The 11,227-nt window shown below is 42.2% G+C and overlaps 1 protein-coding gene across 1 annotated transcript; it reads left to right on the top strand.

Moving 5' to 3' along the window:
• Positions 1–1,121: 1,121 nt before the first annotated feature.
• Positions 1,122–2,764, top strand: METTL21A (methyltransferase like 21A). The gene is made up of 2 exons (XM_009695383.1): positions 1,122–1,229; positions 2,286–2,764. The coding sequence occupies exons 1-2, from the start codon at positions 1,145–1,147 to the stop codon at positions 2,681–2,683; spliced, it is 483 nt and encodes a 160-aa protein (XP_009693685.1). The 5' UTR covers positions 1,122–1,144; the 3' UTR covers positions 2,684–2,764.
• Positions 2,765–11,227: the final 8,463 nt, after the last annotated feature.

The raw sequence follows: 11,227 nt of genomic DNA, 5'->3' as shown, positions 1-11,227 counted from the left end.
CGGTAGGTGTTCACAGCAAATTAAATGTTTCTGTACTTGATGGCTTCCTGTAGAGTTTGCCCTAGCTTTCAGGATCAACTCAGAAAATTATTTGACATTGAATTGTTAAGGGAAGTTGTTGGGTTTTTTTTTACAAAAAGTTAAACTCTCTTTTACCTTCATAAGGGATCCTGGAGGACTGCAAGGGAAATGGGCCACCTTAAACCCTGCACGGCCAGTGCCAAATACAGGAAATAGTCCGGATAACTCACAGAACTCTCACCCATTTCTTAACAGTGGCCTGTGATGTTTGGTTAACATGCTTCAGCGCACAGCACAGCTCCTGCTGCTTGTAGTGTCAAGAAGGAGTGCTGATATCTTGGGGATAAGAACCGCCCAAAACAGAGGGGCTTGTGGTGGGCCCAAGGTTGCAGGGCAGTTGGTCACAGTACCACTTTAGGTACCAAGGGCTTCCCGTCAGTCTGGCCTCTGTCCACACACAAATTTTACTTTTACCTCTAGTTTTAAAGAACGAGCATGGCAATTTTAGCAAACTCATCAAATGAATTGGTGCACATGGCTGTTTGTCTTTCCTGACATTGGCTTTGACAGAACTTGCTACAGAGAGAGCTCCTTATCAAGATTCCTGTAGAATATAACACATCAGATACAAACAGATAGAAGTGTCACTACTTTACTTTCCCTATGTCCTTCCTGACAGCATGCCAGTGTTGTGCAGAAACCTTTTGAAATACCACGCAAGATACCATGAAAACTTATCCTGGACTTTTGCAATACCGTGTTCATTCACCAGTGTTTGACACCCTGCAGCTTTTCCTTTCCAAATGCAACTCTTTCTGCCTCCTGTTCTGTTTGGGGATTCATGAAGCAGTGTTACCACATCCGAGTTGTAGCCTCCGTGGTTCTTTTTTGCCTTTGCCTATAAGAGTCTTCCATAAAACTTGTAAAAAGATCACACGTGCACACAGGAGGCAGAGAAGGGCTGAACAAAGTCTTGCTGGAGACCTGAAGTGCCTGACCCTTCCCATAACCTTCTCTCTCTGTGTAAATCAGAAATCCTGTGTTCAGTATGACTGAAATGAGCCCTGTACTTAATTGCCCTTGTCTCTTGGCTTAGGCTGTTGTCCTGTGTGCTTATCTGGAGATGGGAAGCATTGATCTCAGGGATCAGTCTGTGATTGAGCTTGGAGCTGGAACTGGATTGCTGGGAATAGTGGCCACCTTATTAGGTAAGGGCTTTTTTGTTTGCTTGTTTAAAGCAATTTACAACTGTAGTAAAACTAGCACTTTTACATTTACATGCCTAGTATAGAAGTTAGCACCAAAGCTACATATGTGAACTGTGATGTTTCCTGTCTGAGTCATCTTCCTTTCTTGTTAGACTTCAGAGCCTGCTGCGTTATTTATTGTAGCGATGGTGCCACTGCAGTTTACTTTATTGTGGGACCCTGTAAGGCTGAGGCCTGTCACCATGGTACTCAGCTCAGCAGCATTCACTTCTGCAGCTGCTCTCCTCGAGGGAGCAAGTGCTGTGCTTGCTGTCTTCCACTTGTCCTCGCATGCAGCACAGATAAAGCTACAGACAGAAACCACTGTCTGAGCTTGCGTAAGCCTTGTTAGCCTATCTTGCAGACAGGGAAACCAAGGTCTGGAAAAATGAAGTGATTGGCCTGTGATCTGTCTGTGGCTGAAGCAGGGACTGGGTATTATGTTAAATTTGGGCTAAGTGTCCCAGGTCAACTTTGTAATTCAAAGCTCTAGTGGCTGTGGAAGGTGCCTATTGAAATAATAAAAACAAAGCAGTTTGACAAAATACAATCATGCCATGCAAAATCACACAGGCATAACTTTTGTCTGACCTGTGGAAGAGGCTCTCTAGCTGCCTCTCTCCTACGGAACAAATACGGAATTGGAGCAGGTTAATTGTAACAATCCCTGTAACTTACTCTGTTGTCACCTATGCAAAGGCAGAAAGTAACCCCTCTACTTTTATGCACTTAGAAGAAACTCCAGTAAACACTTTTTGTGCCCTACCCAACTTAATCTTCATGTGGAGTACACTTTATACTCTTAAGTGACTGATGAAGGGTAGGATGTATGTAGATAGTGGGCTTTTTGCTTGTTTTATTCTTTTGTTTGTTTGTTTTTAATCATGCAGCTCAGGGGAGTTGTTAATATTTAACAGGAACTAAGGAGCTTGCTTGACTTAAAGCATTGTATTCCAAATGCGGTATTTATGGATATTGACTATTTCTCTGAGATATATATACTCCTGTACCACTTAGGTGCACATGTTACCATCACAGACAGGGCAGCAGCACTGGAGTTCCTGGAGTCAAACGTACAGGCTAACTTACCACCTGAACTACATCCAAGAGCTGTGGTGAAGGAACTGACTTGGGGAAAAGACCTGGGTAACTTCGCTCCAGGAGCATTTGACTTCATACTGGGTGCAGATATTGTTTACCTGGAAGAAACTTTTGCAGAACTGCTTCAGACGCTGGAGCACCTGTGCTCAGAGCAAACTGTGATTCTTCTTTCCTGTCGTATCCGCTATGAACGGGATCACAAATTCTTGAAGATGCTGAGAGGCCGTTTCTCTGTATATGAGGTCCACTATGATTCCAGTAAGGATGTTCATATCTACAAAGCACAGAGGGGTAGTCGCAAGGATGACTTTTGACTCTATGCTTTGTTAGTAAACCACTGATGCTGTTCAATCCTCCCCTTGTTTCTACTCAATACACTTGTTCCTAAGCATATAATTGCAGTTGTGTTATTTCACTGGTTTCTTGTTCTGATGGTCTTGTCTGATCACTTGGTCTGATACAGCAAGGATTGTACTTCTGTTCTGCATATTGGACCTCTGCTTCATTTCTCAGTAGAGTTGTATTGGGTCTTCCACTGACTTTTTATCAAATATAATTTTTGACACCGATTTAAGTTGCAGCAATCTCCAGGCATCAAAAATGTCATCAAAAGATCTGTTGTTTAAAATCAAACCACACTTAATTTCTGTGGGAAACTTAAAAATAGGTTAATAAAAGCTAAGACTCCAGCTCTCAATGCTTTAACTCTTCAGGCCTCCTGCATCTTAAAAGTTGTGGTAACGGAGCCACTTAAAGGGCAAAACCAACAAAGGCTGCTGCTATAAAGTTGTTCTGTTGCTGTCACTGCTGAATTGAAGAGGCATCGGGAAACAAAGAACAAGATCTCTGTGTGTGGGTGAGTTGGGAATTAATATTGCAGAGTAAGCTGACTTAGAAATCAGTGGTGTTTCTACCTGACTTGCAAGCGTGGAGGCTATGCCTGCAGTATCGAAGCAGTCATGGTTCTTGGGTTGTCCCTAACAAGATAGCTTTCCCTCACACAGGTCAAGGCTCCTTAGAGCAGATACACATGTACATGTGCGAGCAGGGAAAGTGAAACAAGGAGACTCAAACTGTTCTTTAAATATAAAATCAGTCCTTGACTCTCAAAGTACCACTAAATAATGCTCTACTTTCTGCCTTTGTTTGTGGCTCACTGTCTCTGAGAGCCATTATTTAGGAGAGGAGGGTGCTGCTGTAAAGTCTTTGTAGCTGGGGGCAGTTACTTATTCTTGTATCACTTGGGACCTTGGGGCAGTGTCTAGATTTCAGTGTGCCTTCTGTGCACAGTGGTAGGTAGATGCTGTTCTAAGTAACTGACCTCATACCTGGAGCTTGTAAAAACACCTCTGTGTGTTTATCCCACAAGATCCTATGTGAAAAATGCTGCAGCCTGGAATCTGGCTTGCACCACCTGCAGACTTCCTTTTCTTTCTAGTGGTAGAAGAATGAAACTGGTGAAAACAATGGGCTAAAAGAAGACGGCTATGCTTCTAAATGCAGGAATTGCTACAGTACTTTTTTTTTTGTGTGGATGTGAAACCTTTTTGTTTAAACTTAACTTACAAAGCCCCAGGTCAGGTTCAGGCTTTAAGCATGTGCATGTCTTTGGCACCGGCAACAGCAAACACCAGCAGCTGCTTCAGGCCATGGACATTAGGAGCTCTTCATCACTTCTGCTTTCATTAAACTTCCTAACTGGAAAAGATGCAGAGGGTCTGCCATTCAGAAGTGATGTGCAGACTGTAATCCTGAAATGACACATTTATCATTACAAGTCTCATGAATGAGGCCTGAAGGTCTTGTGCTTCATCCCTGGCACGTCTCACATGTTTTCAGCTAAGTTCCTTGCTTGGCTCTGGACTTGGCCCGAGAGTTGCTGCTGTAAAACGCTTACAATATCCTCAGAAGCCACGTGGTGTCACTAAAACAGTACTTATGCAGCTGGTGGAGCATTCGCAGTCTGCAACTAGAGCTGAAGTCCCTTTGAGGGAAGGAAGACAGCACCTTTAATTAAAACCAGAACATGATATGAGCTTTAATGTGCCAGACGTGGCATTTTCTGTCCTATCAACCAGGTGAGCAGCAGTTGAAAAAAATTACGAGCTCTCCCCACTGTCTCTCTGGCTCTAGTTTTTGGAGTGTGGCTGTAAGTTCTCACCACTCCTCTTCCTTTTCCTCCCCACTGGTGTTTCCTTGTCTCCAAGCTCATCTGAGGTCACTGTGTATTAGGCTCCCCCCGGGCTAGAGCTGGCAGAAAGCAGCATGCTGGTGCTTGGGCTTGTGAGTACATGTGACATGGTTTGTGGAGAAAGTCTGCTACATGTCTGTGCTTGGCCCTCGCAAGAGCCTTTGCAGCTTGCGCTGTTGCCATAGTAGGAACATGCTTAAAAAGCCTGCTTAAATAGCACAGAATAAAGCCCAGTGTAGTACAGAATAAAGCTTAGTGCAGCAACCTACACACTTTTAAGGGGGTTTTGTTCCAGGCCTTGCTTTGACAATAGGAAAAGTTTTGTACTTTTAAAACGGATCAGTTCAATTGCATCTCTTTCCAATTGCGTAGCAGCTTTCAGTGTCTTGTTTTCCCATTGCTGCTGTCACAGCCTGTAGCCTTCCTGCGAGAGCAGGCATGTGTCGGAAAGAGACCAGGCTTGGCTTCTTTTGCTGTGTTGCTGTTGCACAGCAGCTGTATGCAAACCCGAGGGAGTGTGTTTGAAGGCTGAAGCAATGCTACTGCCTATAAGTAAATACTGGTGGAGAAAAGCGAGAGATGACACGGGCAGCTGAGGCGAGTGCCTTGCCCCTGACCTGCAGAGCTGAGCTCTTGCTGGCCTCTCCCCAGCTCAGCAAGCGGCACCTCTCAAGGGGACATCTTCTCCTCCAACTGCTACGGCAGTGCCAGTGCTCCTTCAGATTCAGGAGACCAGATGCAGGAATATTGCGGTTAGGCCACTACCACAAGCACATTAGTTCTGGCTGCTTTTTAAGCTACAATGTTTAGGGGCAGGCACCAACAGTGAGAATGTAACTCAGCTGAAACCTACAGCCCCTTCCCCCTGGGCAGCGCGAACACCCACCTGCCCAGAGCAGTAAGCAGTGCTTTCTGTTGCCCCAGGTTGGGCTTTGCAGCTTTTTTATATTCCCGTCACACCTAGGTTCACGAGACGTTAGGAGTGAACCGCGCCAGACGTGCAGGACAGAATAGCAGATGCATAATTGCCTGGCGATTGAGCACACAGAGTAGCTCTCCGCAATGACACATCCAAACCCTGGTGTCCCAACCCATTGGTCCCAGCTGAGCTTCTGCTCTTCTACGAGATGATGCACGGTAATGCTTCACTGGCTGTTTAGCAATTACACTAACACCCTGCCCAAGCACCTTCCGTCACCCTGTTCATCCCAGCACTAGAGAAGTCAGTGTGATTCTCCTTTGGGTGGTTCCATTGCATTGGTCCTCTTTTGTAAGAGATGATGTGAACTCATCTGTAGGGAGGATGTGTTTGGGCATGGGTCCTCGACTAGTGGGGCAATCCATAAATAGTCTCTTGAGAAATAAAACACTCACCCCAGTGAGAGGATCCAACTCACAGGGAAGTGACCAGATAAGATGTGAACATGCTGTGGGATTGTGAAAACATTCCTGAAACATGGCATTCTGCAAGGGAACAAACTTTTCTAAAATGTCATTGCAACTAAAGTAATGTTCAATTAATATTAAGACACAGAATATGAAATTCAGCTCTGTATCTTATGGACAAAGAGCTTCAAGGTGCAGCGGTGTTAGAGGAATCAGGTTTAGCAGCTGACCTACTGATTGCACAGGGATCTGTGTTACCTGATTCTTTTCAGTGCGAAATTCAAGCCAAACTGCATTTTTATCTCATGGACTAACCCGTTTGGGATTCTCCCTCATTACTGAAATATAGATTTTTCTGAGTAAGTACGTGAATGGCATTATGAAAACACCCAGTTGTGAAAACCACAAAATCTCAGCCATAATGAGCTGACCTTACTGCTTCCCCTTGATTTCACTGGAGGTGTGTCTACCTACCTCAGTGCTGAGTTTGTTCTTCTGGCTTTCATCCCAGCGTTTGGATCTAGCCTCGCAGATTACAAGATCCTTGCAGGGTTTGCTGCCTTCTCTTCTGCTCTGTTATTAACATCAGTAGTAGTAGTACATGGTTTACAGGAATGCTTAAAAGTGAGAAAGACAGCATATTTAAACTGTGAAAGGGAAAAGTCTTTCACATATTATTGAACAACGGAACTAACTGCCACCAGAATGGATAATGGAAAGCAGGTTTAAAAATACCAGAAGTGGGAGAGAAACTTTTGTTTTTTCAGGACTTAACCTCTCACTAATCTAATTCAATTTAATTAAGATTAAAAAAGCCTTCCCTTTGGGGAAAAATATTTCATGAATACTTACAGCAGGCAGCAGATCATGAGAGGACACCATAGTCTGCTTAAAATATGCCTTTTCCCATAGTCCTGTCTAGTTACCATTTGCCACTAAATTAGCATAAATGGAACATCCTGCTCAAAAAAGAGACTTTGTAGTTTTTTAAAGCATGTTTATGTGACTGCACATAAATGTTTGTGTAAAAAGGGAGTTATAACAGTTTATACCACAAAGGTTACAGTAAGAAAAAGCACTTCTTTATGACAATTCACAAATTCACAAGAATCACTTTAATATACAAAGCAATTACTACCATTCTGAAACACAAAGCAGCTAATATGTACATAGTGTTAATAAAATGCATTATAACCCAGTACAATTTTTTTAAAAACACAGATAAAGCACAAAAAATTAAGTAAAAAAAAAAAAACACAACAGGGATGTTTCTAGATTTTTTGGGAGATGTAAATAAGAATTTATTTTCCCCCAATAAAGGATTTTCATTTAGTCTTTTAACTTCCACAAATATGTGGCAGTTGAGCTCAAATACCCTGTTCTGTGCTGACATCGTTTGGGTAAAGAACCAGAAATGCAGACGAGGTGAACTTAACTCTTTCCAGCTTACATTACAAAGGCAGAATAATAACCCTCGCTCTGGAAGCTTCCCTGAAAAACGTTCCAAAACAATTTCAAATTATAAATCCAGAGTAGAAACAACTCGTTTTTGAATTGAACAACCAATCTGTGGACAAGTCTGTGGAGGGGTTGGCCGCCAGCTAGCACCTCTTCTTGCCCTGTTCCCCATCCCATTCCTAGAAGTCCATATAAGCAGCACAGTTTCAAATCTCATACAAACTCGGAAGCTCTAGAACTTTTAAAAATTAATGTTTTAATATAAATAATTGTCATTACACACACAAAAAATGGAGTGGCACCTGGATAAAACACAACTTGTGGAGAGCATCCGAACATACTTAGTTCTTAAGAGCGGCCATTTCCAGATAACTAACTGGCTCAAGGCCTTCCTTGCCTGGGCTCTCACTCAGCTACCCCCTAATTTAGGGAAATACGTAGCTGAGGCTGAGGCTGAGACTGAGCGGACTGACTGCTCCCAAGTCACGAGTACAGTAAGTGGTCAGCTTACGAAGTGTGCCAACTGTGGATCATCACAGCCTGTCCCTGGCCCTTTCCCTGCCAGCACACGGTTCCTGAGGACAGCCAACTTCTCCTGCCTCTCGCCGGTGAAAGCGAGACCTCAACTCACCGCTTACACAGCAAGTCACAAACTGCGTTTGCAGTACCAGAACGCAAACAGGTCACTGTCTTCAATTTGTGCTGTGCAAACTAGCCCAAGCAACTCTCCTTGTGGGCCAGAGCTTAAATACATTAAAAAAACCACATTCCAAGGCAAAACACTTGAAATGCAAACCCTCTTTACCAACTGGATCTGGTCCCTTTTCCCCAAAGATGTACAGATTTAAGCCATATCCATCCACAGACCTGAACCTGTCACCAGCACACAGTAGGTAGGATTTCTGCATCCTGTTTCTCTTCATCAGTCTGGCTCCTCCCAGGCCAACTGAGCTTCATGATACATTCAGGTTTCTGCAAAATCAGTCTTTTACAGCTAGCAAATTCAAAAGCTCGGGGAAACGAGTTCCCAGGCACAGTACAGAGAACCATCAATGTACTGTGTGCTTTTAAAACCTGCTCACAGTGACAGATTTCAGGGTTATAGCTAAATTATTGTTGTTCCTGCAAAAGAAAGGTGGTTGTGCTTTTTTTCATCTTTTAAAGCACGGTGACACATTGTCAATGTACCTTTACTTCCTGGTGTCAAAGAATTGGCAAGCCTTTTGATTTATTTTCTTGGAATGCAGCTTGTAAAATCTGCAGCCAAATCTCAAATTAAGAAAAGGGAAATAAAGTGGCTGAAAAATAGTTCAGCTTTCCTTCCAAATTAACCTCCCTTTCCCACTTGGGATCACTGAACTAGTTCTATTCTAAAAATAATTTCACATCCATCCTGTACATACTGCTCTGAGACACCACACACTTAATTCTTTCCAGTCTTCAGTACTGCCAGTTCAGATCTCCTGCCACTTTGAAGTAATGCCTGCTGGATGCCAGGTGCTAATCAGCAAGTTAAATTTGCAAAGGAGTCAACTGCTGTGGGGAGAGGAGTGAATTGTGTGCAGGCAGCAGGATTACAACAATTGTGTCAGGAAGCTTCTCAAGCCAACCCAATTGCTCTTAATTTTTTTTTAATTTTTTTTTGTTCTGTGTTTTTTTTTTTTTTTTAAAAGTGCACATTTTAATTTTAATTAAACATTTACAAAGAATATAGTGTAACAAAAATAAATACATGACCTTTTGGTTAGATCATTGGCAAATGTTACATCACTAGCCAGCTTCAGGGTGAAAAAATTATAATAAAAACAGGGTCTTAGAAAACCAATGAAATCCTCTATGAATTGTCATAGACTTGCAACCACTGATGTTGAACTTGCTTTGATGGGGAGACTTGTCCTTACTTTAACCCACAAAAAGCACCATCTGTCATAAATTAAAAAAATGTAAAATAAAAAAGCAGAGACCAGTTTTTGCTAACAGATGACTACTTGCAGCTGCAGTCTACTGGAAGCCCAGATTTAAAAAAAACTGTAGTACAAATTTAGATCAGAAACTATCAGGGCTGTTTTTCCTTATTAAATCTAACTTTTTTTTTTTCCTGAGCCTCTTAATGATTCCAAACACCCCACCAATTTTCTGATCCATGTACAAGTACCAGAGAAGACAGTGGTCTACAACGCAAACGCCAACTACAGAATAGCCAGAACCTACAGGTGTCTGTACAGTCCTGACAAGCATGACAGGCTAAAATTGTGCTTTCAGATACAAGCAATGGTGCTGGCAACTACCCCATTCTGGTGAAATTGCTGCTTAAATAAAAATGCAGCGCCACTACCCCAGGAGGAAAACAGAAGTCTTACCAGTGGTTCCTTTAGAAAATAACACCTTAACAACCTGTCCAATTGTTTTGCCTATGATATATAGCTGCCAAAGAGAAAAAGCACAAAAGTTAATTATTGTCGGGGGGTGGTGGTTGTTTTAAAACAACTGTTTACATAATTTCAAAAATCTCCATCAATAAAAACCAAAAACAAACCTCACAAAATCCATGAAAGATGAAATAAAATGCCTGAAAATGGATAACTGAGAAACAGTACAAAACAAATCAGTAAGAAGCGCTAGAATAATGCAGCCCAGAACTACTGGGGTGGGGGGAAGCTTTCACACACACGCACACATCCACACACACCCAGACACACACAGAAAAGTAAAAATTTTTTCTGACCTCCATATACTATAATACTCAGCATTCCTGACTTAAAAGCTCTCAGAGCTGTAGATTATATACTGTGTGTATATATATATATGTACATATATTATACATATGTATTTTCCAAGAATATCTAAATTAAAAGAGCACCTCTGACAATATCTTAACTGCCTGATCGGTGCTGTAGGTTTGCAAAATAATGACATTACAAAAATTATATTTCAAATCAATTCTTGTTTATTATGAACATAATGGATCTAGCCCTTTCTAACCCTCTCTTCAGGTAAAACAGGCTATCAGCTCTTGAAAACTCACAACCGTGAGATATAAAACTAACCGTCCCTCCCCCCTGCCAGCATAATTTCCGTCCTACTTCCAAATGGCCTTAGTTTATAGAAGCCGATTACCCCAACCTCACTACTTGGTAAATAACAGATGAATGGATTCCTGTGTCATATTCTTTCTCTTTTTGGGTCAATACGAATAGTAGAACATGTATGGGTAACCCTAGCCAGCCCTGTACTTGGTCTAACACGTTTTTTATTATTGTAATTTCAAATTTCCAATAAAGAAATTCAAGTCTCTAAATCCTCAGTGAAGTATAAATAAAAATAAAGATTCTTGCAGATCCCTATGTACGTTAAGGTAACGTTCTTTTTCTTAGTGAAACATTTAGTTGCTAATGAGGTCTAGACTAATAACACTACAGACTACTCACAGACCTCACACTGCCGCACAAATTTGCACCAACCCTGTATTAGAAGAACCCCGTCCAGGTACCGGCTTAGGCTCCCTGGTCCATCCAGCTCCCAGGCTTTGTGCCAAGTGACCACCAGCAAGCACTAGACAGTGCTCATCACCCACTAGGAACAGCTCTCAGATCACGGCTAGCCTTTCAAGTTCACTGCAAAACCTCAAGTTTTTGCAAACAGATGGTTCCACAAAAGAAACAGCCTTAACGTAGGCACGTACTGCCTTTTCTGTGTTTCTCAAAGCTGGAGGAACCATTCCATGTAACTGTGTAAATTAGGCCACCATGAGCTTCATGTTTGACAAGAATGAATCCTGCATTATCAACATTTCTACTTCAGCACTAGTTCTGAAAAACTGGCA

The sequence above is a fragment of the Cariama cristata genome, unplaced genomic scaffold (assembly GCF_000690535.1).
Source record: "Cariama cristata isolate BGI_N322 unplaced genomic scaffold, ASM69053v1 scaffold35072, whole genome shotgun sequence".
Lineage (NCBI taxonomy): Eukaryota > Metazoa > Chordata > Aves > Cariamiformes > Cariamidae > Cariama > Cariama cristata.
This window is presented reverse-complemented; position numbering and strand designations above follow the sequence as displayed.